A 26,616-nucleotide genomic window follows, 5' to 3' on the forward strand; every position below is an offset into this window, starting at 1 on the left:
CGCGCTCGCTCATCAGACCGGTCGTAGTCGGAGACCGTCTTGTGTGCCGCGCACGCATCGTGGTGGCTCACATCGGCCGTGTCGCTCGTCCGAATCACATCGTCTCTGTTGTGGCTGTGCGTGCGCGTCCACTACGTACGCTATGTGCATTTGGGCTGCAAGCTAACGGCTCACCAACTGACAACGGTGTTCTGCATTGCGCGGCATCGAGTGTGTAGAAAGCGTCGTCTGCTTCCAACGGAGAATCCAAGATGGCAGCGCCCGGTCGTGCGGCGAGCGGAGCGACCAGTTTGTTTGCGAGGTCCCTGTGTGGCCTCTGGCTATGTGCCCTGCTGAAGTGCGCCGTCCTTACTTACGGTAAGCTTGCTGCGCCTTCATAGCGCAACGTCTACCACCACTTTTGCCTGTATCTTCCTTTAGGCGACGATCGCGCTCAGTGCGAGTCGAGGGCGAATCGAATTTGTATGTATCTGCCGTGCAAGTGTATCGCTGCCTGGTAGAAACCTGCGGAAACTAGCTGTAACTTGGCATTTCCGATGTTTCCGATGCTATTTTGCAAATGTTTTAGGCCAATTTTATAGTAAAAGACGTAGTTTCATGCTGGTGACCATGCGTTAAGCAGTGCGTGTTCGTGCGCGTCTGCGAAGTAACGTGTCAGAACGTGATCGGGAAGATAAACACGCAACCACGCTGCCGTGCCGGGGGCCGGCGTCAGCGGCGCGGCAGCGCTCAAGCGCGAACAGACGTCTGGCGTCGCGACGCCCGTGGCGCCGCGCTAGGTGAAACAGTTGGTGGCGACGCCGGGCACCTGCCTGTACTACGAGGCGGCGGCTTCACTGCGAACTGTCGCCTCGAGGAGCGTGACCGGGCGTCCTTGCTGTGCGAGACCCGGCTTCACGGCGGCTGGCCTTCTTTTCGCGCGCCTGCCTTAGCGAAGCGCCCGCTGAGACAGGCGTGAAATCGAGGTCGGCCCAGCCAGTTTTGCCGAAGGACCGAGGGACCGGCCGGCCGTGGCGCGGTCCTCTTTTCCTGGGTTGTCGTGGCAGCACGGCCATACATCAGCAACCCATTGCTTGTGCCTTTCGTGTGCCCGTGTTTGCGCACTTGCGATAAAGCTCAGGAAATGAAGTAACTGTGTCTTCAAACTACGGTAAATTAACATAACTACGGTAAATTAACATGACAAGTGCCGTTAGTTAGCTAGGAGAACAGCGCCTACCGCAGCGGAAGCCGACATCTTAGCTTTCGTTTCGTTTCGAAGAGCAATTCCTAGTTTCAATTACATGCACGTAAGGATTCGATAGGTGTCGCGAAAAACAACGGAGCCTATTCCTCGTCTTCGCTGCACCCCTAGTGAACATGCGTGGACAAAGCGGCGTGCTAGTGCACTCGTCGCTGAGGCTCGTTCTTCTTAGCGGTGGAATGCTCCCTCCAGCGCTTCCGCGACCGGCGAGGGTGAGGAGGGGATGCAAGGCGCCCGGGGCTAGCGCGCGTCCTCGTTGACAGCGCGTGTCGACGAGGAGGGACCGCGGACGCTCCTGCTCGCGACGCTGAGCCCTCAGTCGTAACGGCCGTTTATTGCGTCAACGGTGAAGGAGGAGGAGGGGGAATAAACGTTTATTAGACGTACAAAAAGTATTTTGTGCCTGCCCTAAGCAGCGCTGGTATTGAACCAACAGTATAAAACAGATTCATTAGTCCTTTTTGGTAAGATGACACGTCATCACCCCGGTACAAAGGGGAAACCAAAAGCAGTCATCATCATAGCAGTCAAAATGAGCTGTAAGCGTAGTCTTAAAAAGCTGTGAATGCGTGAAAGCTGTAAGCTGTAAAAAATAGCTCAACGAGGTTACCACTGCTCTTCCAAACCGGCCGCTTATGGCTGCGCTTAAGTAGCTAATTGGTTGAAGTAACCCTCGAAGATAACTGAAGCAGTGCTAGGTGAAAATGAGGATCGCTGGCGGGTGTAGCTACGCATCTCGTCGGCATGATGATTTTGTTGAGCGGCGAAGAACCTACTCCCTGTGCTGTCGAGTACTTATTTGCTGCTAATCTAAACTGCTGTGACGAGCGGGCAGTGAAGAAATGTCCAGTGGCCACCTACACACTTTCGTTTGATCAAAAGCCGGAATACTGCGCTCGCCTTGTTTCCTAGTTGATGAAAGGCACGTGGGGTTTTCAACTTGCTACACCCGTTACACATCTAATGATTGTACTGAGGGTGGGTTCCAAGATGCCGTAATCTTCAGTGTCAGGATTGATCAAAGTTGCGTGGTGCCGTAGGTGGAGGCGGTTGCTTCGACCTACTACGTTTCTTACGTCCTACATTCTTAGCTGTTCAACGCGCATTCAGGTTGTTTTATAATGGCAATTTCCATGTGTCCGACGGGGGTTGTCAAAAACTGTTTTCCGTACACTTTTGGTGTGCGGAACATCGGTCTTGTGCAATTGCTCAGTGGAAACCCATACCACCAAAAATAATTGACAAATGGCAGAAGTGCATTCGGCGAGTATACTGCCAAGTGATTCTAAACTATGGCACTGGGATGCGTACACGCTCAGTGCTTCAGCTATGGAGCGGGAACTCCGCTTGTTCATGTCAAGAAAGAACTCAGACCGGCGCGTAAGGCCACTCAGCGAGTGATCGAATAGCGAGAAAATTGTAGGGCAAACGTTCAAGGACGCATTAGCGTGAGAGAGAAAATACGCGGAGGGCACAACCAACATGTGGCTGCCAAGAGTGCCGAGCGAGAAAGAAGTTAGGTGAAGGTATGAGCGAAGAAAATTCCGAGGTCAAAGGTGGACTCAACTAACACCGGCGTGCAGGAGGGGATGGAAGCTGTTTGGAGATGTCTTCAACGGCGCGTAATGGTAGTCGGGGCTCGTCAATGCCGCGAGTAAGGGACGATATCTACGGCACTGCATAAGTTACGTCAGCCGAAGCCAGAACCTCCCCAAGCTACGTGCTTTTTGCAGCGAAGCTGTTAGCCTCTAGTTGGCCGGAAAATTTCGTGTCGTAAACAAAAAAACCCAGGCAGGACCCAGCAGTTCTTGCCTGAGACGCCGACCGCAGGCATCATCAGGCTTACCAGGAATAAAGCACAGAGCTCAAACTTCGCTAAGGAAACCACATTTATACCCCCCCATGTGTTCCTGGTAAAGATTATGTTTTCAAGTTATGTTTGAAGGCTGGGCAGGACTAGTGTCACTAAATAGAGCAGTTATTGCCCAAGACTCCGAGTGCATGCGCCAGGCTAGGCAGGACCGAGCATTTGCCTCCAGAGAAGTCGAGAGCAAGCGACAAGCCCGCTGAGGCGACAAGAAACATTTCATATCCTCCCCCATCAGCGTGCATAGGTTTACAACAAACAGCTTCGCTGGACATCCACTTTCGCAGGGCGGGATGGCGACCTTTTTTTTTTTTTTTTTTTTTTTTCATTATTCACTGGATGCAATGCGCCGTCGTGTGCGCTCTACGACCACGTGACGCTGTTCGGTCTGGGAGCATGTTGTCGTCCTCAGAGCTCGAATGCGAGCGCGACTACCGTAGCCGGCGCCTCTACGGCTGCATAATTGACGGAAGAAAAGGAAAACGGCACCCTTGGCGACGACGTCGCGCGCTCCAGGTGTCCGTGCGTCTGCGCTTGCTCCCAGGCCTGAGCACGTGCCGCGGCCGTGATACTGAAACAAAGCACGCCAGCTATTCGCCGCGCTCTTTCCTGACTACGCAAAGTCGACGAGGGAGCAGGGGGGAAAAACATGAAGAGTGCGAATGCGAAGAAGGAAGGAAAACGCACTGCGATGAAAGTCTAAATCAGCTGCGAGTGCTAGCTTTCGATGAGTCATCAGTAGGTCAGCACTTTAACCGGTTGTCGGGCAATCAAATAGGGGCCCTCTAGAAGGTCGCCTATACATCTGCTGTGACAGCCTGTTGAGTTTAAATTGGACGTTCAACGGGCCGAAGCTACTACGCCTGGACTACGAGGCGCGCCGCAGTGGTGGAGGCCTGCGGAATAATTTATTACAGCCTAGCAATCGTTAAAGTACGCCGAAGCGTGGGTCGTATTTGTGTTTCTCTTGCATCTGAAAAACGGCAGCCGCGGCCGGGATGGAACCTGCATCCTCGTGCCCAATGGCTTGGCCACACCAGGGCGATGATGACACTGATAAAGGCGGCGATAAATTTTCACCTCGTACGTACGCAAGGCCATTTTATTGGAGCCAGGCAAACACCGCACCGCGTTTAAATGTCAACATGTTCGCAGGCATGCGTGCACTAGCACAGAGCGATCGCACATTAAAATATACCGATGGAACTCTTAACGATATGATTATACCCTGACCTTTAGGGAAAAAAAGAACGACTATGTTTTGCACTTTTGACTGTGGAGCCGTGGCACGGTTACAGCCGGGCCCCAGCAGAAGGGGATCCGTTTTCCTCCAAACGGATCCGTTCGACTAGATTTTTTTTTTTTTTTCGGAACGCCTTCAGTTGGGCCGTTTTCGCAGCGCATAAAGCGGTATTCACACGAGGGAACATTTCAGCGGAGGCGGACTTCCGCTCGACTAGCTCCTCCGCGCACACGGAGGATGCGACTGTGGGACTGATATCACTGTTTGCAGTCGCCAATCTCTACCGTCGTAGAGCTGTCGATTCCGCCTGGGTGGCAGTTTCTGCTGCAGCCCCTACGTACTGATCTCGTCAGCCGTCCAAAAAGCGGCCGCGGACGGGATGCAGGCTCTGCGAGTGCTCATTGCTGCCGACGCAGGGGGAGGGTGACGTCCGCTGGGAGCTTGTTAGGCTTGACACTGCGGCGGGTATTCGATTGCCGCTCTCGTAAGCGGTGCAGATGACAATTTTTAACGCAATTTGCCGTCACATCATTGCCTCCTTTCTCGCATGTGCAGCTTTGTTTGAGTCTTGAGTCCCATTTAGGGCAGCAGTAACAAGCTATAGATCGAGCTACCTGCGTCTGCCTGCCCGGCTCTCTCAGTGCTCCTGCTGTGTGCGCGGCGCGTTCTCGAGTCCAGCGCAATAAAAAGCAAGAAAAATAGAGTGCCTGGAACCGCTCTAGAGCTTGAGTCGCGGATAACAGCCCGATGAGCCAACGAAATCCCGCCGCCTCCGCCGCCAAGGATCGGATCGTTGGTAGCTCGAGAGCAAAACTTCGACCTCCGATCGGAGCGGCGAGCCGGCGAGAAACCGTGACGTTGGCGTCACATGGGGCGCAGTCCTAGGAGCCGCACGGGGATTTATCCGTCGTACGAGACAACACGTTAGGCCTGCGACTCGCGTTACCGTCCTCGTATTAGTAGCAGCAAGCGTGCAGTAAGGAAAAGGGAAGAGGGTTGAAGCGTCCCTTGTTCAGGATTTCTGGGTAGTTCAGGTTAGTTCAGGTCCCAGAGTTCCTCTAGATGGCCCAGAAACCAAGGCCCTCCCTCTGGCGGGCCGGGTCCCGGCTGGTCAGCTCAGACTCCCATGGCTGCTCCAGGCTTCGCGGTATCTTCTTCTTTTTTTCGCTTGCCTCCATGGTCCCCGAATCGCGTCAGGAGCCATTGTGATGGAAGGTGCAATTCTTCGTAAAGAGTTACACAGTGAACTACTTGTATCGGTAACCTGTGCTGATTGGCACTTCGTGGGTAATCATGTGCCTTACGTGGACAACTACCCTACTATTATTTGTGTCTTCTTCCACCCCCCTCCCCTTTGTCATTGTAACGTGAGCGAGACAAAGCAGTAACTGCATGAAATGAAGTCATCAGAGGTAATGCTATGCTCGTCTCGCAAGACTCGCAGTTCCCGCATCGCCCGCGTCATTCGAGCTGCCGATAAGTGGCCATTAGTCTCACGAAATAACTGTCCGAACTGTTGGAAGCCCTTGTGCGATGTACTTTAATTATTGTAATGTAAGTATGCATTGTTTATTGAACGTTCATGGTTTAAGATTCTGCACCCCGTGGTCTGCTGTTCATGGGCGCCAAACACGCAGGTTTGGGCTATCTCTGCCGTGACTAGGCCAACGACACCGTGCTCCGAACTTTCGCCACATGGGACATTGCTTTTTATAGCTTAGAAGCGCCGTGATAGAGGCCAGAGAGGGTCCTTGCTAAGAACTTGGAAGCACCGTGATGGAAGGCAGAGACAGAGGTAGGGGTTTCACCCAAGAAACCTTTTCAGGTTGCGGAACAATCCGACCAGTTGTTCGCTGTCCCTAAAATTTGACATCACCAGTAAGGTTGTGGCGGTTGGAAGTTTGTTGTTGCGTCGACCACCGAAGACACCGGGCGTGCCGCAACCCTAGGCAAGCCTGGGGCCGGTGTTTGGGAGCGCGCTGCCCCGTGACGGCAGCTGCAGCTCCGTGGCTAACACCTGCGGCGTGGAACAGCTGAAAGCGGCATGGCCCGGCGCCGAAAGCCGTAGGCGTGCATGGCTGCGTACGGCTCCCACCCTTGGCCTTGGTTGGGTGCCCGCGGGGTTCGACTGAGAGAAGGAAACCGGGGGGGGACCCGGGTGGGAGAGAACAAAACCACCGAGCGCTGCAGCCTTCTTCCCCAAGAAAACCAAGGCTACAGGGGTGGAAGTTGATTGTTCATCTGCTCCTTGAGGCGTTCCTACTCAGTTTACGAAAAATCAACTGAAATTCACCGTTTTAAAGGGACCCTGCAACACGTTCGATAAGCGCTTTCACTCTTTCCTTCGCCTCTGGAACCACTGCGAAAGCTATAGTTGCCGCCAGCATGGAGCGGCACTGCGTGATTTACTCGTCGCACCAGATACGCCTTCCATTTCTGATTTGTTTTTGTGGCTTTTTTTAGGTTGCTATCGAAAAGCGTTCATTGCTGCAACTGAAGGAAAACCGGCCAACAGCCGCTCATGGCCTTAGTGACATAATTCGAGCCGTCGAAGAACGTCAAGACCGGAAAAGAGAAAAAGATCTTTTGAGCGAGTTTCTAAGTTATCTGATGGGCATAGAGGAGTAATTTTCGGCTGAGGTACTTTGCGACCCCCTATTCCAAGTACAGGGTGTGTTGGGTGACTACGTTCTGCAAGCATTTAAGATCTCAAAAAAAGGTTGAAAAAAGTGGGCGCCATGGGAGACAGAAATGGCCCGCGGTGGCAAGATTCATTCTTATCGAAAGCTAGGAACGGGTGACAGACGAGCTTATTACGTGAGATCAGACGGCACGTCGGTAGACGTGGTGGGAACATTCGGGGATTTGGAAAGAGTTGCGAACGATTCCAGCTATGAGCAACGCACAACGGGTCGTCGGCGCTCGAAGTTCAGCGTAAAGGTGTTGTTCTTGTTCTGTTGCGGCTGACCACTTCCTCCCGGCCGCTGCGTTCCTACGTGCTGAGCCCGAACCGTTATTGGGAAGCGCGGCGTCGTCGCGGCTTCGAGCGCGGGGAAAGCCGCCGGGGGCTTCCGTGAACAGCGGGAGGTGTGCGGGCGGACGCCGACGCGCCGACGCCGCCGCGGCCTGTGCCGCCGGCTCCCCCGTCACCGTGACGACGTTGCCGCTCCCGACTCTGTAAACATGCCGGGCGCGAAACTGAAGGGGCTGCCGCCGATCGCTCTCCCGTCTTTTGTCTCCCTTTCGACAAATTCTGCATCGGGCCGACGAAGGCGAACCTTGGCTGCGTACATATTTGTTGGAGACTTCGTAACGACATCGCGTGGTGCACGCAACATTTCACTTCGAAGGAGCGTAAAAGTAGATGACGAACATGAAACGAGAGAAAAAAAGCAAAGAACAAAAATGTGAAATCAGTTCAGAATGAAAAAATGGAAAACTTCGGTAAGACATCGGTTCAGAATTAAGAGAAAACTTCGGTGCGCAGTGGGCATACTTACATAAGCATCCGGTTGTTTTGTTGGTTTTGTTTGGTGCTATCATTTGGTGACAGGTGGAGTCAGTGGCCTCGATAACATCCCGCAGACTTTCCGAGTGTTGTAGGTTCGTATTCGTTTTGTTGTTGTTGTCTTATTCCTGCTATAACATTTCACAATTATTGTTTTCACAGGAAAGAGACCAGCTTCCTCCCCTATGCCTCCCTTGGCGGTCCTCGCAGGTGCGCGGCGTGTTCTTGCCTTTTTTGAAGGGGGCGGGGGGGGGGGGAGGAAACGAAACAATTTTTTTAGAGGTGGCTCTCAACAGCACATCTAATTTTGCCGTTAACTTACTTATTTATTTATTTACACAGTACCCACAGCGCCTGAGGCATTACAGTGGGGGGGGGGGGGGGGGGGTAGTACAACTTAGATCAGAAAAATATAGGTAAGGCAACATCAAAGTCAAGAAGAAGACCACGCAAATCGCGCTCACGTACATGCACATGTAATTGTACAACGACGTGACGGGTGCTAGGAGCGTGGGTACCCACCCAGTTAGAGTGATAATTAACGAAGACATATTAATTGGTTGTTAGAACGCCGGTGACATTGAATCACATGAGGTGTCGGACTGCGTCGAAATGTCTGGACGCGTTGCATCCTTTCAGCGCATCCTTAGTCACTAATAAACCAGCGGTCGCCCAAAGCGTAGCCCTGTTCTCGCTGCAGTGGGTGCCAACCCAGGTGTGGTATACAAAGTGGCGCCCACGGTACCGGGATTTATGGAGATGAACCCGCATCAGAATTGCTCCTCGATTATATGTAGCGTGCGCGCCAGTTATCTCCGAGCTGCCGTCGCCTTGTTCATGCGGTGGCGAAAGATAACGGACTGACTCAGTGTGGACCTCCAATTAACCGCGTCTGGGGAATAATTCGGCGGAAACCTCCCTTCTTTTCTGGGAGGTTGCTGCATCCGCCGACCGTCAGGCCGGACGAGGCGTGGCTCGAAGTGCCGCTAATATTCCTTAATGAGAGTCCTAATGCAGGCGTGTTTATGCGCTTTCTCGAAGAAAAGACTGGGGCAGCGGAGAAGCGCGCTTTTTTCCCCGCCACTGTGGAGCGTCCGTCCGTCCGTCCGCCCCGGCTACCCGCGAGCGGAGCACGCAAGGGAGGCGGCGGCCGAGGGGAATGACAACGAGGGGTCGAGAGTTCGAGTCCTCCGCCGCCGCCGCAAAAGTACGGCCGCACTTCGACGAAGCGATTACGCCTCGACCTGCGGCGGCAGTCGAAGAAACGCGAGCAGCAAAGACACACTGCTGGCAGTCGTCGAGGCGGGTGGAGTTCCGTCTCTGCTGCCCTCTCTTCCCCCCGCCCGGACTCTATCATTACATCTCGGCACCGGAGGCTTTTCCCCACTCCTCCCCGACGGGCCGCGCTCTGCCGTTTTGACTTGCTCGCGAAAAGCTTTCCTGCGCCCCACGTGGGCGCTGTTTGGCGGTTTTGTTTCCCTTCTCTTCTCGCTCGGGACGCCGCTGTGCTCTTTCAAGGCCGAGCAGCATTCGAAATCGACGAAGCTCGCTTTTTTTTTCTCGGCAGCCATTATGTGCTGGGGGCTGCGGGTCCTTTCCGATGCTGCTGCTGGCAATTGCGAGGGGCGCGCGTAATCGCCGCCTGTTGCATGACTCGGCCCGGGTGGGAGGCGAGAGCTGGGCCGCCTTTCTTTGTGCTAACGAGGCTCGCAGTGCGCGGGGACGAATGCTGTAAGACTGAGTCTGCCCCATTGTTCTGTGCACGGGCAGGTCCGCAAAGCTTTGACGTTCACCCACATGCCAGCGGGGAACGTTCTCCAACTGCTACAGTGTATTTCGCATGCCCACGGATCATTCCTAGCAGCAAGGCGCGTTAATGGTTTGGAGTAGGTGCACTAAAACCTTCGTTACGACTGTTTTCCCCAACACGTACGCAGCGCTTGCTAGTAAAGCCCTTCTGAATCACTCCCGCTGTCAAAAAGGCTCCAAACTACCAAGAAGCCCGAAAAACGACGCAGGAAAAAAAAATCTCCTGCGGGGCTAGGGTTTGAAAAGTTACGCTCGCGCGTGTAAACGAAAACCGCGAATACTGCATTAGCGCGCAAGAAAATGTTGGAAAATTTCTCTGTTCCTTCAGTTCTTTTATCTTTCGTTTCATTTGCGCATTGAATATTTCGCCCCATTGTCATTCAACCAGGTTTACATTGTAACTGTGCGATCGGTTTGCGTCGTCATTTTCACGCGCAGTTCGTTGCTCCGTCGCAATCTATCGAAGAATCACGTACTACAACTAGACATGAGCCACATCGTGGGAAAATAAAGGTGTGTTTTGGAAGTGACTCGTCACGTAGGTATCGCAAGTGACAGCCGAAATTATTTCCGAACAGTTTTCCCAGTTTTGCGAAATGTTTGTGTCTTCTCATCTCTCAGCAGTTACGGGAAACTGAATGCAATGTCTGGCTTCGGCATATCGCCCTAATACGTGCACGACTGCAACGCTGCAACCCTACGCCCAATATTCGTAGCTAGAAATTTGCGGGAAATGAGAAAACAATACACAACTGACTCCAGCGACGCGTATGCTTGGGCATCACTCAAAACGAGACTGTCCGAGACAGCCCACTTCTCGGTCGCAGGACCGCCGTCGCCATCATCATTACGAACCACAGGTAGCACGCACGACTCGCGGGCAAAGAAATGAAAATAAAGATCAGTCCCAGTTCTCCGGCGGATGTTGAGAAGTGGGGAACCTGCAATTTTTTCCGCTCTCCTCCTTTTCCTGCCGCTGCGTGCGCGCTGCACTTCTCCGGAAATGTGCGACCAATTACGCGCAGACGTCCCGGCCGGCCAGAGGACGAAAACAACAGCTCGTCTCGGGATCCGCCAAAAATTTGAATGTCTGCGTGAAGGCAGCCTCGGTTCGGCGTGTGACGGGCCGCCCTTTTTCGCGGGCCGTCAGCGTCTAATGACGGGGGGAAAGAGAAGTCTTCGGAAGACGTCGCCCGCGGCGGAGGGGGGCCCGCACGATGCTATCGTCGTCGTGAGCGCGGCGTCTTCCCTCCAAAAAAGCGCCCCCCGTGCGCTTGTGTTGTTGTTTCGCTTTCCTCCGGCCGTCTGTTTGCTCGACTGGCTTGGCCGCCGGCATTCTCGGGGCGGAGGGGTAGGAAGTGAAAGAAGAGAGGCTCTCCCCCCGCCGAGAGGAGTGTGTTTCTGTTTCCCAAACGCCGCTGGCCGGCCGTCGTCTTGCGAGGCCATTGGAGCGTGCGTGAGGATCCGCCGCCGGGACTCGTGCTGCATTCGGTCGGCCGCAGCGGCAGCAGCAGAGACTCCCCCCTCCCGGGTTATTAGGATAATAACGGAGACCGGTTCTGCTGCGGTGAAGCGAACGCAATCCCCCCGTCTTCCGCCCGCTCTTCCCTGGAGCACTGGGATTCTTTCTCGGGTGGAGTGGCCGCCGCTGCCGCTGCTGCTGCCTCCACGACGCAGATATGCATGCACGGCCGGAGGAGAGCGAGCTGTTGGCGAGCGCTTTGTGAGGAGCGAGTCCTGCCGTGAGTTGCGTCGATCGTGACGGGCCTCGCGGCGGACGCCAAGGCAAAGACAACCGCCGCCGCCCGTTTGATAGCCCCCCTCTCCCCCCCTTCCACGGTCGCCTGGGCCCCCGAGCGCCGAAGGGGCCGCGGTATTCGGACGGGGCCACTGAGGTGGCAGTAATGGCCGGCCCAAATGCACGCGAGGCACGCAGCCTGCAGTCGCTGCGGACAAGAGTGGCGCACTTACACTGCGTTGCTCCTCCGTCGGCGGTGGTCAAGTTGCTCTTGGGACGTTGGCCCATGAGAAAGCGCTTGCTCCTTTCCTGCCGCTAAAAGGCCCCCGAGAGGGCGTAAAATGGTCGCAGGGAACGCTGTTGCGGTGGACGCGGGTTCATTATCCTCGTGATTTGATTGCGGAGTAAAACTGAGCAGGCATGGGCCCTTTGCGGCGGGCAGCATTTTGCGCACCGCGGAATAGTAAGCAGCGGTGCAGGTGAACATTCACACGTGCACATTCACACGTGCACGACACCTAGACAAGTCTCTCCCGCCCCTTCACCCATTCCGTGACCACAAAAGCAGCGACTGCGTGGTATTGTGGCATTGCGGTGGTTTGACGCTTATCCCGAGCTGCCTAGGAATGAAAACAAATTGGTTGTGCTTTTATTACATTCCCGACAGGCACCTCCTGGGCCGCAGTTCGTTGCCAGCAAAACGCACCCGTTGCGTCGCAAATGGTACATACATACCCGCCGCGGTGGCTCAGTGGGCGTTGCGCTGCTGAGCACGAAGTCGCGGGTTCGATTCCCGGCTGCGGTGGCCGCATTTCTGATGGAGGCGAAAAGCAAAAACGCCCGTGTGTACGAGATTTCGACGCACGTTAAAGATCCCCAGGTGGTAAAAATTAATCCGGAGCCCTCCACTACGGCGCGCCTCATCGCCTGCGTTGCGTCGGCGCGTTAAACCCTACAATCAATCAAGCAAGCAAATGGTACATAACGGCTCCCGTGGACGCATTCCTGGAGAAGGCGAAACGTGCGAAGCCACCCCCGTATCTTTGCACGAAGCTGGCGCTCGGGGCAGAATGGCTTATACGCAAAAAATAGAGAAAAGGAGGAGAAAGGGGAGCTTGACATCGGCTTTGACTACAATAGAAACTTCTTTCGGAAAATTCCAAATTTAAGCAAGAAATTCTGAGCCAAGATTAGCAAAGCCATTGCGTTCAATCTGTTCCGGGTATTGCGAACTTCTAGACATCGCGCAAATCTCGTCGCTGCCGTAGACTTCGTGAAACCGGGCTTTTGCTGCAAGATAGGAGCTGTTCCGGCCGATGACAACAGACCTGTCGAAACACTGCGCCTCTTTTGTGCGCGAAACGGGAGACGGTGAGTCTGTGGGCCCGGGCGACACCGTGCCCCGCGCCTTCGGGGGAAAAGAAAAAAGGGAAAGAAAAAGTCCGCCTGGAAGGGACGTCGGCGGCGAGGCCCCGAGAACCCTGCGGCGATGCCGGCGAGCGATAGGCGACCCTGGGGCTCCCACGAAGCCAGCGGTGAGAGGCTGCCGGTCTCCTCCGGCGTGGGAGATAACGTCCGCCGCTCTGCGCCCCTCGGACTCGCGGTTGGACCAGATGCGCGCACCCGGGGGCCACCCGCCAGAGAGAGGAGGGAAGGGGGAGAAGCGTCCTCCACGGTGGATGGGCTCCTCCAAGCAGTCACCGAAAAACATCTCTTCGCGGAGCACGGACGTAGGATTTTTGATGTAGATAAGTTGTATAGTGCTGTCTCCCGCTTACTTTTTCGGTATGCATATCCGAATGCTACGCAGAACTGTATTATTGCCCGGGCCGCTCGATGGAGAGCGGCCGTGAATGAATCAATTGAACGAAATTATGATATGCACTGCACTGCTACAGAATTCCAAAGGAAAACAGGGCGGTGAAGCACTCGAACAATTGTCTACTCGAGGTGCGAGAAATGAGGCTCCTCGGATTTCCGGGTCTTGTTTGCCTTGGACGCGTGTACACGTTTGCACTGGAATGAAAAAAAAAAGGATTTATTGTCATAAAAACGTCCAGAATGCTTGAGAACAGAGCATATCTGGGCAAGACCTTTGCAACTGCTAAAACTGCTGCTTACGCTCGTACTACATACCCGCATTGCTCGGCGCGAAGGGAACCTCGGGCATATTTGAGGCAAAATATAACCACGTAGCCGAAAGGACCAGACTTAAACTTTGTTCTGTTTGAAAGAATTGGACTTAGGTAGCCCACTCAACTCCTTTCTAGCAGCGAAAGACGTCTTTTTTAACCGAAAGAAAACGCGAGAAATATTGAACAAAATTCAAATTTAGCGCCGCAGTGAAGTAATACGCGCAAGAGTGAGGCACTAAAACATTTTAAAGACGATAGTCTTTCCTGGGCTACTTAAACGCATAAATTTTGGTCTTTCTGTATGTCTGTCTGTTTGTGACTCGATTCAGCCACCCGGCCAAAGTGGCACAGATATTGCGCAATAGTCTTATATACCCACAGCCAAGTCTAAGCGTCTAAGTCCGGTGTTAATGTTCATACTTTCCAACGTTGTTGATCAAGAACAAGACATTACGCAAACATAAGGCAGAAAATCTATACATGAGTGATGTTTGCAGTGTTCCTTTATTAAAAAAATCACAGATGCTTGGTTTTCGCGATAGCAAATAAGATACATCAGCTGCAGAAAACCGTCGCATGCTGTTGCCCGCGCTACCTGGCGGCATTTAAAAAAATCAAACGGCAACAACGAAAGGTTCCACTGGATAGGTTTCACGTTCCGCTTGGAACACTCGCGAAGTTGGACAGCGTGGTTAGGGTGCCTCAATTCACGCGCGTCTCTGCCGTACGGCAGTGCTGGCATGGAGACACCCGACTTGGAGCAGTACAACGCGGTAAATTTAAATTGACTTGAGCAAAGCGTGTTATCTTTGGAGGGACGAGACGGGAGATGAACAGCATGAGAGGTGAGCGGGAAAGAGAAGGGAGGAATTTACTATCGTCTTTCGTCGACACTTGCAACGAAAGGAGCAGATACGCGGCGAAATTTTATCAGTGTGTTAACTGAGGGTGGTCGGGTCAAACGAAGCTAGACAGCAGCCTCCAGTCGCACGAAGAGTATTCTGTGACGTCATAGAAAAATTTCCGGTAAGTGGCTAGGGAGTCACCGCTGTTGAATGTGTTTTCTTTTAATATCACCATTATTTGTTTGATGTTAGTGATAAAGTTAGTATTGTTATCGGGACAAAACAGCCTTTTTAACGAACCCAACTTGTATTTCGTCTTCGTGGCCCGTTTAACGATGTTTTTCAGATAGCAAGTGAAAATAAAAACGCATTGAAACAATGTCGGAGAGGCGAGATGAAACCAAACAGCAAAACAAAAGATGTCGGCCCGAGCTGTCGCAAGCACAGCAGAAACAAGGTCCCGACTGGCGGGGCGGGAGAATTGAATTGAATTAATTTAATTCGTCGTGGCTGCAGCTAGAAGAGAAAACTGGAGAAATGGGAGGGGGAGCGAGGAGAGGGTATTACGCGGCAGATGAGGCCACAGAACGGTGTTGTCTTGCGAAATTTGCGGTGAAGCAAACAGATACGAGGGTATTTTTGTTCCTTTCTCGTTTGATTTTTGGGTCGGTGGGAGTGTTTTGCCAGCGCCTGTTTTTACCTAAAACCGGCCAGACGGAGTAAGCTCAGTGCATCTCTGCGAGCTCCCAGCACTGGACTTGTACACTGCGTTCGCCCGTTTCTTATCGGCTGCGTTCGATATGCGCGTGTTGGTCGCTGCAGCTGCGATTGGCCATACCTGTGCAGCGAGGTGAATTTTATGGGGGAGGCAGAAAGCCTGACTGGTATGGGCAATTCTGCCTTTTGCGGCCCTGTACGCCTAGTTCCACCCACCATGAGTACAAATAAAGTATTATTAAAGATTACTTGGTATCCCGCTCGTCTTGACCGAGTGGCAGTAAACCCCGGATTGCGCGCGCTTTATTCTGTTTACTCGTATAGCGTTTTGGCGGCGGTAAACTTCCCTCGACCGCTTATTTTTCAACCCTCGGGCGAGTGATGGGCATCCACTGCTAAAAAGTAGCAATGTTCCAACTACCCCGGTGGAAAAGGAACTCTACTGAAAAGTAACTTGTTGCACTTACTGTAAATGCGGAACGCCGCTGCTTTTACGTTGCTGTATACAAAAAATCTGATTTAGTCAATCACATCTATGTATTTTGTTTGACGAAGAAGTGAGAAAAAAAATGTCACCTGAATATATTGCTGCTGCCTTTTGCGGGAAACTTCGTCTTATTCGTGGGGGACCTTTCGGGCTCGTGTCCGTTCTGGGCTTGCTCACCGACGGTTGCGTAACTGGTGACGGTTGAGTCAAGTGAAAAAAAAAAAAAGAAGTCTTCGTTGCCGTCGTCTTTGTTCGTCGTGCTCTCACGCAAAGTGCATCCAGCGCATGGCGCTCTCCCTGGAGCAGCCACAGTGTCGCAGACATGGCGTAGACTGGTTAAGAGGGTAGAGTTTTTTAACTGTTTAGAGCTTTTACTACACACTGTGAATGATGTAAAAGAGTGAGATTACTGAGAATGTTTGTAGATACTGCAAAGGTTTTCAAAAACGTTCGCTTAAACTCTCCTTCGCCGTCCTGGGCAAGGAATCCGCAACCATGTGCTTTTGAAGCGTCTCCCACACCTGGCGACGTCCCGAGTGAACTTAAACTGGAAGCACGCTTCACCGCATCACTCACCACCTTGCTTTGGTACCAAATATGGTGCGCGCTCATTTCATGCCTACCACCCTTTCTACTGTATACGTTCACCTTGCAATCGTGAGCGATTAGCGTTGTGCGTTAGCTGCCAGTGCCGCTCACTTCCGAAATGACGGCCGCCGTTTTACATAATTCGGCCCCCGGTAACAACGTTCTGCTGCACGGTTGCCCGTTAAGCTAGCGCTGGAAAGACGCTCCGGGTACCCGTGACATGTGCCCGGCTGTGGCTCGGCGTCCGATTATTTTCTAGTGTAACGCTTCTTCCGGTCACCATTTACTTGGCGTCCAATCAATCTTTCAGCTTGCCAATGCGTGGTGGTACTGAACAATTCGTCACCACGTTTTCAGCGAGCTTGAATTCAATTCCGCAAGCTTAGGCTGAACACACGAAAAAAAAAAAAAAAGCGCTCCGCTATTTATGTTGTCGTTGTGCTAAAAAAGCACGTCGCGGTTCAGCACGCCTACCACCGACGCGAAAATTCTGTCTTCGTTTATGCAAACACCAACCGGAACAATCCCTGCGGTCGACAGTAGTCCCCCGGAGGGGGCATTTTGTGTTGACATCCGCTGATCGACGTCGTGCTGTCAGGGTTATATCCCGTATGAATAGGTTGGAATGAGTGCCGCTTGTCGGCGGTAAGCTACGCCCCTCTTCGCCGCCGCCGTGCACCGATTGTCCCTCAGTCGGCACGCGCCGAAGGTCCCGTTGTGCCAACAAGGGACCCGGAAAAGGGCACGGCTGCTGCTGCTGCGAGGGTCCCATCGGGGCTGGCGGCGGCCGCGGGCCCCCGCGGGAGGCGCCGCTGCCTCCTCTCCTGTTCCTCCTCCTCTCTCAGCGGGTTGCGCCTATGCAACACCACCTAGTCTAGGTGGTGTTGGCCTATGTCGACGTCTCACCCGCCGCCCGTGGCGGCAGTGGCGCCCGATTTACGACCTGCATCGCCCGCCGTCGCCCGTGTATCTCGCCGACAGCGTGGTCGACGTGTCAGCCGCTGTCGACGACAGGCCCTGTCTTTCGCCCGTGAAAAGAGACGGCGTGCACTGTTGGGATTCTTTCTGGCCCGCTGCTTTGTCGAAGCTGTCTGCGAGTGCACGGGAAGGAGAGAAAGGGTGCGCCGGAAGTAGAAAGAATTCAGAGACAGAGACTCTATGTAAGAACGTCGACCGAGCTGCCCTGCTCTGGGAAGCAAGTTCAAGGATTAAAAGAAGCCCTGAAGAACGAAGAAAGAAAATACAAACTTTGGGGCACAGTCTGTCCGGGCCACCGCCGCATGTACAGACGACGGTCACTAGTGACGGCGATGACCGGTACAACATGGACCAGCGTCCGTTGATTTGCTTCTTGTTGAACAGGCGTTTGCCAAGCCTGCCCCCCATGATATAACTGATGCATCGGAGAGGGGTGGGGGGGGGGGGGGGGGGGGTGGGGGGGTGGACTTGGTATCTACACTCAGTGGTAGCGGGAGCGGTAGTCACATGTGCATCCTGCCATTCAAGTTTGAAGACAGTAAACGCAGTTTCCAACCAGAGGTGACACTGATCAAACAGCTAGCAGACGCAATATTGAGGGCGGGTGCATCCTCCGCAAACACTGAATGGTGAATAACTGTTTTAACTTAAAGATTGCACATTTTGTGGCCTTGCAAGATTTTGTTATCGGTTAATTTCAGCTGGTTTGGTAGCGTAGTCTAGGTGTTGCCCTAATAATCTCCTTGTAACTTTTGCCCCTGGTAGCCAGGGTTTCGCGTTATTTTAGGCATTGTGACTTTTAAAAAAATGAAAACTGGGTTGTTTTTTGCTAGTGATTTATAAAACCTAAATACAAGAAATTTGGTAACTTGTGGGTAACTAATTAGCAAAACTCTGTTAATTAACTTGTGACGGCATATGTCTATATTTGAGCTGGTAACAAATAACAATAGCCCACTTGATAATTCTTTGAAAATTCCAAAGAAGCTCAACTTTTATATGGAATTCTTGTAGGGTCTGCGGGGAAAATGTAGCACTAACTGCAAACGAAGCCCACAGAGTGTATGCTTGCTGTGACTGGTTGAGGTGTTTCTATGAAAGTCAACTGAACATACCAAACCCTCATACCTTTGCGTTTCAGGCCTACAGTACAATTATTGCTCACTTTTGTCTGGCTCTGGTTTCACTGAGAGGCACTTACTGGTATTCCTTGCCCAGCATGGCCAGCGCTTGGCCAGAATGAACAGACCCTTGGCCTGGTGCGAACACGCTTTTTACGGTACAGGCATGAGTGAGACAAGCTCCAAATATGGGGGAAAAGCGCATGACATTTGGGCGTCTGCGGGTACGCGGAGGGCGTCCATGCACTGCGTAGGCCTCGGCTAGTGAATTCTACGATTCCAAGCCGTCCTGGGAGGCTTATCTTTATGCATTTTTACAGCTGACAACATGGCAGAAGCGCCGTACGATGATTACTGAGTTATTGAGAATGCCCATCTAACAACGCCACCGGTTGTGTTTTACAGAACCGAAACCGAAACTGAAACTTGTTTGGTTGCTTACCTTGGGCATCGTCCAATCACGGTGTGGCTCCTCCTAACGTCACAGCTTTAGTTGGTGCGGCCGCCGCAAACCGCGCATGGTAGTTTTTCTTCTTTCGCGCTTTGTAAAATAATTACCGATTTGTCAACCGGATAAACGATGAAAAGTGTGCTAATTTGAGCCAGTCTACGCAGTGCAAGCAAAAACGGGAGCTTGACAAATTCACTGTTTGTTTGTTTGTCTTTATTCGCATCTTGCACAACGTACATGACGCTGGGAGCGAGCAGTAAAAGCTGTCAAAAATCGACAGCTTGACAGAGCTGCAAGCCAACAAATTCACTTCAGTGTCCCTTTAATATGAATGCAGCAATTTTTTTGTTAACCATGCAAGCATGCTTGATTGTCAATGCACTTTGCCTCTGTCGGCACAGGACACTTCGACTGTTAGTTAATGTCGCCACAAGCACGTGCTCCCCAGGCTGTGGCCAGCAGATGCGCAGAGATGTTGTGGCTTGAGTTGCTCAGTTTTTGGCCCTCATGTTTTGCCACTGTTCCTAATGCCTGCCTCCTCTTTCTTTTTCTTTTCCTCATGCCACGTGCAGGTCGGGAGATCACGTGTGCCTGCACGACGCAGCACTGCCGGGAGCAAGGCACAAGCCGGTGCAACACGACGTCCATGTGCTACACGCAGTACCTGCAGAGCCGTGATCCCAACACGGACCCCATCACACGCGGCTGCATCAACAGCCGGACGCCGCTGCTCTGCGAGAACCGGCGGCCGGCCGTCCACTCGGCCGCACGCTGGCCACAGCTCATCTGCTGTAGCACCAGCCTCTGCAACCAGGGGGTACTGCCACCACAGCCGCACGGCGCCTCTGGTGAGTTGGTGGCACTTTCTTCGAAACTGCCGAGGCGCACCCTCATGTGGCAACACACACACACCGTTTAAGTTTCGGAACTATATGTGAAATGACGGTTTTCGTTGCTGGAAGTCTTGATAGTTGGCTGCTAGCTGTAGTTTGTACATATGTTTCGATAATTGGGAGGTAACTCAATGGGAAACTAATTTAAATCACTTCGAACTGCCAACAGCTTTCCTGCTTACCTATGAGAACCTATGAGAAAACAGATCAAGCAAGTTATGGCAAGCGTCTATGCTAGTACGTGCATTTAGTTCTCCGTGGACGAACTGTAGGTGTGGCTTGCGGCCTGGTCACTTAGTTCAGTCTTCACAGGGTACAGTAAATATGATGGTGATGATGATGACAGCACCCTGTTTGTATTTTCAGTGTTCTTTAACTTCTTTCATCCTCCTCCTTGTCATCTTTTTTGCATTGTTTCCATCTTACACCTTAACTAAATTGCCAAGCTTGAGGCGACTTTGACTGCGAAGAAAAAAGCTTGTAGTTCTTAGACGAGATTATAGAACAATGCACATCACCTTCTGTCCATACCTAACAAGAGTCCTTTCGGAAAGGCACAGTTTCTGGTGCCGTTTAACGAAAGGACCATTAGTGGCAAGCAGTTAAATGGTGTCTGTTCCTTAGTGGGGTCATCGTGATCACCAGCCTGTCTACGGCCACTGCGGGGCAAAGGCCTCTCCCATTAATCTCCAATTACCCCGGTCCTGTGCTAGCTGCGACCAATTTATCCCCGCAAACTTCTTGATCTCATCTGCCCATCCAACTTTCTGCCGCCCCCTGCAACACTTGCCTTCTCTAGGGATCCACCCTGTTACCCTTAATGAACAACAGTTATCTCGCCTGCGCATTACATGCCCTGCCCACGTCCATTTCTTGTTCTTAATTTATACTAATATGTCCTTAACACGCGTTTGTTTCCTAACCCACTCCGCTCTCTTCTCCGTAGTAGGGTAAGTCGAGCATAGTGCTGGTGAAGACGATGGTTTTGCTGTGGCCTAGTTAAATAACATGTGTTCACTACTGTAGCTGTTTTCTCTTCATGATGAAGTAGGCCAAAATGTGGGAAATTGTGATTTTCAACTCTGCAACAGTAGCAAAGTGTAATGATAGCACAACAGGCCTTGCTTACAAATACACTGTATTCAACAACAACAAGGGGTATGAAGTAAAGAATGTCCAAACAAAGGTGGTCCCGCCACAACACATCTCCTGCTATACATTTGTAACAGGACAAATCTCGAAAAATATAATATGCGGAGATCACGTTAAAAAACTGCAATGAGAAAATGCAGTTGCATGCAGTCTTTAAAATGTGTGAAAAATGCACCTTACAACTTTTGGTAGGTCCCTTTTATAGTTGCAACTAGGAAGCATGGCTGCCCTACTCAGGATTTCTGATGTTGTACTTTGTGCATCGCTGGATTGTTCTGACTGAGTCATACCTGATGCATATGACCGACCGAGCTAACTTCACTAACTCTATTAATTTTACCAATCTTTAAAGGATGGAAAGGTCTATAAGTAGACAAGAGTAGACAAGAGTAGGCCCAATTTTAGCTGTCATTTGTCAAGAGATGCCACCTTTTATTCCTCAGTTTTGAACGTTGTTTGAGAAAGCACACATTTTTATGCTTACACGGTGCAAAGGCCATGTTGCATGTGCGGTTCGGTGGCTGTGTTTCCACTTGTGCCAAGCTTGCATGTGCTAGTGTCTACAGCGAATGTTGCCGAGGCTTTAAGTGCATTGCTGCGGTTCTTCTCTTTGCAGACGTTCCCTCTCCGTGGCCTGCCCTTCGGCACGAGGCCAACGGCCTCCCATCATCTTCGTCCAGTGCGGACCAGCCACTGCCTTCGGCGACACCGACCGAGGACCCGTCGTCGGCTGGCCGCAGCCTGAGTCCCGTGCACGTGGCCGTGCTGGCGGTTGGGGCCTGTGCGCTGTTTGTCCTCGCACTGCTGCTGGTGGTGGCACTGGTGCGACGCCACGCGGGACTGCTCGGGGCACGCTACATGCGGGGCAACTACATCAAGGGTCGTCGCCAGAGCACCTCCGAGGACGGCACACCCAACGGGGGCACCACTTACGACAACAAGATGGCCGTCGTCTCCTGATGGGCAGAACTGTTTCCACAAGGGTGTGTGCGTGTGTGTGTGTCGGATGGGCTGCGACCTGTGGGGCACTCAGTGGACGTTCTGATGGGTGCTCAGCGAACTGTGTGCAATGGTTGGCGCCCTCCGTAATATACTGACATGAAAGGTGAAGTGACGACATCGACACACAATGGAGCTCCACAGTGGAGAGTAGGGTGCGTGTTGGAGCTCTCCGCTGGCATGACATTGCCCAACAAAACCGCGCGACTGATGGGACTGCTACCGGAAAACATCAAGCAGGGTAGAGTCCTTGATAACTCTCCCCTGCCTTCCAGTGTCAGTAATCTCGTGCGCCCATCAGACCTGCAGGCGCTATCATGACTTTGTAACGTGGTGGTTTCAGTGGGTGCAACTTTCACTCTACCATCTGCCTCTTTTGCACTGTCGTTCTTCGTGCCTTGTTGTTAACCGGAAAGACCGGACAGCGATGAACAGCGTTCCAGCAAATTGGACTTTTGAAACACCTCTTCAGTGTGGAGCAACAATCTAGCGTGCGCAGATTGAGAGTGACAGCATTGTCATTACGCTAACAATATATATATATATATATATATATATATATATATATATATATATATATATTCTCGATTGGAAGAGCAACCTTTCGCCAGAAAGCCCTCAAACTGTGTAGTGGCTGTGGTCAACTAAGGGGAGAAAGAATTCACGCTAAATCCTGCCTTACACAAGCATATTTGGCAGGCCTCCACCCTTTGGCAGTGCAGACAGCGCAGGTTACCGTTCAGGCCCAGTTTGGACGAAGCCCACTGTTGTCTCTTGACACTGTTTCAACACTATTCAAGAATCCCCTGGCGAGAGGTGAAGGGAAGAGTTGGTTGATACAAAAGTCTAAAGCTCATGCCCAGAGTTTGGAGGGGATAAAATGAGTAGGAGTAAATAACGTGGGGTCGAAACGTCTGTTGCAATGTTGCAGGAAGCCCACTGTGTTAAGGCTGTGTACCCAATAACAACGAAAAGCCACCAGTAACGAACAACAGGAAAACTCAGCAACTTCGTTGGGCACAGCTATGTGTTTCCACAAGTGTGTTGTATTGACGTTTACAAGAGCCCTCAGCTTTTGCAGCCACGATCAGTGTAGCTGAGATAGCCATTTCAGGTGAAGTGTTTGCTGTACCTTCACTCGTGACCACTTGATTTGAGCTTGTTTGGACAAGTGTAAGGCTTCCCAAAAGCTGAAAGTGTGGCAAGATCGGATTGACATTCTGTGCTTGTAGAGTTGCAAATTCTGAGGAGCAAAAGTGGAGGTGTAATATAGGCTACATTTTAAGTTATGGCTTGCGTGTGATTGTAGCATGTGGAATGTTTTCCTATAAGCACTTTAATGCACCTGATGTTTGTCATGCTACTTACAAAAGTTATAAATCTCTTCAATAAACACTACGAACTATGTTACCAGAGTGTAAAAACACTTAAACAGAGGATGCTATACATCACTCTGCAGGGGCGAACGCTCTAGGATAAGAGGGCATAGTTTATCGACCTAATCTTATCACTGATAGTGCATTCAGCTCAGCCACAAAATCGGGATGTATTCAGGGATGAACACACTAATTGCATTTTTTTGTGCGATTGGGTACCTACGTGTTCTAGTTGTTGTATTCACCAATCATGTTGTTGACTCGTTGGCGTGCCTTAACTTGGGAAATGTTCCGACTCTTGGTTGTGTCCTGTTGTTGTTCTTCGTATTGTTGTCCGTGTTGCATGTATCCATGTACAGTCAACCGCGAACGGTTCCCAATACCGGCGCGCCTGCCGTCCTGCGCACAGTCTATGCCTATGCAAACATTACCAGCTTGCCCATCTGCATCATTGTGATAATTGACTGATGGGGGCAGCTTGTTCATGGCTGCCGGAAATAAGGGGCCTGGGTTCTGCCGCTGTTTGTTTTTCTGAAATGCCGGATGCAGGCTATCGAATCCTCCATGGTTTGTTGGCCAGTCACCGACTCCATGCACAACCCTGGTTTGCACAAAAATACTATTGTCTCAGATTCGATTTCCTCAAGTGTTTGTGCTCATTTTTTATTCTGATAATTGTTACTTGTGTTACGAAAATTAGGAGGCAAAGTATCTCTTAAAATCTCCTACGATTTGGCAGGCATGCTTTTTATACTGGCTTGGCAGATTTTTGCACTCTTTTCAAGACATTTCCCCCGGGTTCTTTCTAAATGTTGTTCACAGATAATACCTCTAAGCTTTGGGTGAGCTCAGGCTCACTCAAAAGAATGCCCCTATTTTTATTACTATTTTTGTTTGCAACACCAGTGCCTCTGCAGTAATTCGTCTCATCAATTGCATACACAGTTCCGCCAAAGCTACAGGCTTGGACAGCCAGCTTGTATAGTGTATTTGACCGATAACCAGAAGGGCTAGCACATAATGAACGCTTAATGGACATCTTCAAGATAAAGTGCCTTGAGCTTTTGCGCTCAACTGTATGCTGCATTGCTACACTGGGACACGAAACAATAGTTTTAGGGTCTGGCCTGTGTACTATGAACTCAATGCTACAACTTCGTATACCACGCATGTCAGACTCGCTTGTACAGTTTTGTTTGTGAGAGGCCCAAAAGCAAAGTGCTAGCTGTTGTGTTGGCTTAGCCAGACTAGGCAGGAACGCTGCCAGCTTTAGTTAGTAGTATTCTCACTCACTCCTTAAGTGGAGCAGGTGCTTGCGTAGCGGCACTATTGTTTCCTACCTAGCAAATGTTTGTGGGGATTCCAGAACTCCTTCCTAACTTGTTGGGTGTTCATTGTCTTATGCTGAGAGGTTCTTTTAGCAGCCTTCTGTGGACCAGCTGAAACTACACACATTTCTACTGATCGCTCACAGAAACTGGTGCCTTAGCTGCGCAAGTCGACTTCATTTGGCTGCGCTTACGTGTCAGCAGTGGGGCATAACACTTGCGGAGAACAATTGGTGCAGGTCCTTATTGGTCCAAGTCATCTCTTTTCATGAGGCTTGCTACCACAATATACATTCCCAGACTCCTTGCCATGCTTGTGCTTGGTGCCAATAAAATTTTCTCCCTGTGGGCCTCTCCATGGGGCTGTTTCTGCGGCTTGGCATGCCAAGCACTTCCATCAGTGATACTGGCCTGCACCTTGCCTACAAACTTTCAGCCTCACATTTACATTTTTTACTGCGGCTTGTACTTGACCATGTAATTAGTTTCTCTTGTAGTTATGTCATTTCGGAGTTATTCCGTGTCGTGAATATGTATGCACTCATTACTTTAAACGTGTTCATTCAGGGCTGTCTGTGTCGATCTGTCTGAATCTCGTCATTCGTGCCTTTGCCAAAACAGCACCTGCCGGTGGTGCCAGTACGGGACCACGTGCGCAGCACTGCCACTCAGAGAACAGGCATTTCCCCTTTCGCCAAATTACTGCGGGTTTACTGAGCTTGTGTGAACCTCTTGTTACCCTTTTTTGGGTGTATATGTTGCTAGAAGTCATTTTGAATTCAAGCATTTTTGTACCAATCCTTATCTAAAAAAGGTTCTCTACCACAAGCAGTACTTGCTATTTGCATTTTAACAAGTTTGTTCTGAAATTTTCAGAAAAAAATTAAAAAATACAGCACAGCCTAGAAGTTGGCGAGAGACCTGCTGTGCTGACAATGTGCCTTCAAAACCCTGCATGTCATGTATGATGGAGTACACTCCAAAAACTGGACAAGTGAAAAAAGTTGTTTGTGATTGTGAGAGTTGGTTATGCAATTATCTTGTGCTTGAATGACACCAGTGGATAGTTGTTGGCCTTTCTCTGTTACAAAAAAAAAATTTGAGGGTGAATTTAACTGGAAAGAGCCTCAGTTTGTCATCATGACATTTTAAAGGTTTGTGAAGTGCTGTGTGTGTGCTCTGCACGTAGCTTCGAGCATGTCGTGGCCATGACAAACAGCACTGGTCTCTAATTTCCCTCATGAGGGCTTGTTCGTTTGCACTCTCACTGTTTGCATCAAGTCATGGTATTTTGTTGTTCTTTGCACGGAAATGTTGTCCTAACTTATTTATTTATGCTCATATTATTGCATCATCACTGTTACCTTGTGGAGAGGAGAAGTGGTGCTATTCTGTTGAATGTCGTGTCTCAGTGAACACCATCCGCTCTCTTTGTTCATGGCGGTGGCTTCGGTTGTACATAAGAGTGATATATAAGAAATATATGTCCACGTACTTTTGTACAAATGTTTATATTTGTGCAGTTGCCAAGATTAATTAAAACGATTGTAAGAAATTGAACGGTGCTTGTTGTGTACTTTCTTGCCAGGGACCACCCATTGTAAGCCACTGGCCATTGTAAGCATCCCACATGTCACCATTTAAACACAAAATATGTATTTCTTTTGTTTCCATCTTGCATCGATATTTTTGTTACATTGGGGCAGCGTGGCCTGGAGTAAGTTTTTTTTTCTCTGCACCTCTCTACAATCAAAAAACAGTGCACGTAATAAAAAACATGAAGGAAGCTCAGGTAGTGAAGCTGTACTCAACCTTCACGACCATCGTGACAGTAAGTCCACGATTGCAGCTGATTTGCTTGTTCTTCACTGCCGCAACGACCTTTACTCCATCTTTGTTGCTATAACGGCAAAGAAGCAGAACAAACGAACAGATTGCGCACACTTAAACTAGGCTCCTGCAGGTGCAACGTGTACCTTATTATGTGTTCTGTGTCGAACAGGGGGCGTGTTTTCTCTCCCCACAGTTACAGCCAAGTCAGTTAGCCGTTTGACTCTCTGCTACTGACTCATGGTCGTAGCTGAGTGGGTAAGAAGACTGACTCTAACCCTGCTGATCTACCAGACACAGGTTCTTTA

At 51.0% G+C, this 26,616-nt stretch overlaps 1 protein-coding gene across 3 annotated transcripts; it reads left to right on the plus strand.

Moving 5' to 3' along the window:
- Positions 1-12: 12 nt before the first annotated feature.
- LOC144170624 (uncharacterized) lies at positions 13-26,038 on the plus strand. 3 transcript variants are annotated; one of them, XM_077700531.1, is made up of 3 exons: positions 13-357; positions 19,303-19,578; positions 21,392-26,038. In XM_077700531.1, exons 1-3 carry the CDS (start codon positions 252-254, stop codon positions 21,733-21,735), a joined length of 726 nt encoding a protein of 241 aa, XP_077556657.1. In that variant the 5' UTR covers positions 13-251; the 3' UTR covers positions 21,736-26,038. The 3 variants fall into 3 exon arrangements, with proteins under 3 accessions (XP_077556657.1, XP_077556660.1, XP_077556658.1); XM_077700534.1 differs by lacking the exon at positions 13-357 and adding an exon at positions 17,082-17,514; XM_077700532.1 differs by lacking the exon at positions 13-357 and adding an exon at positions 17,082-17,497.
- Positions 26,039-26,616: the final 578 nt, after the last annotated feature.

This window comes from Haemaphysalis longicornis, unplaced genomic scaffold, assembly GCF_048455015.1.
Source record: "Haemaphysalis longicornis isolate Haplotype H1 unplaced genomic scaffold, Haemaphysalis longicornis Haplotype H1 scaffold_2, whole genome shotgun sequence".
Lineage (NCBI taxonomy): Eukaryota > Metazoa > Arthropoda > Arachnida > Ixodida > Ixodidae > Haemaphysalis > Haemaphysalis longicornis.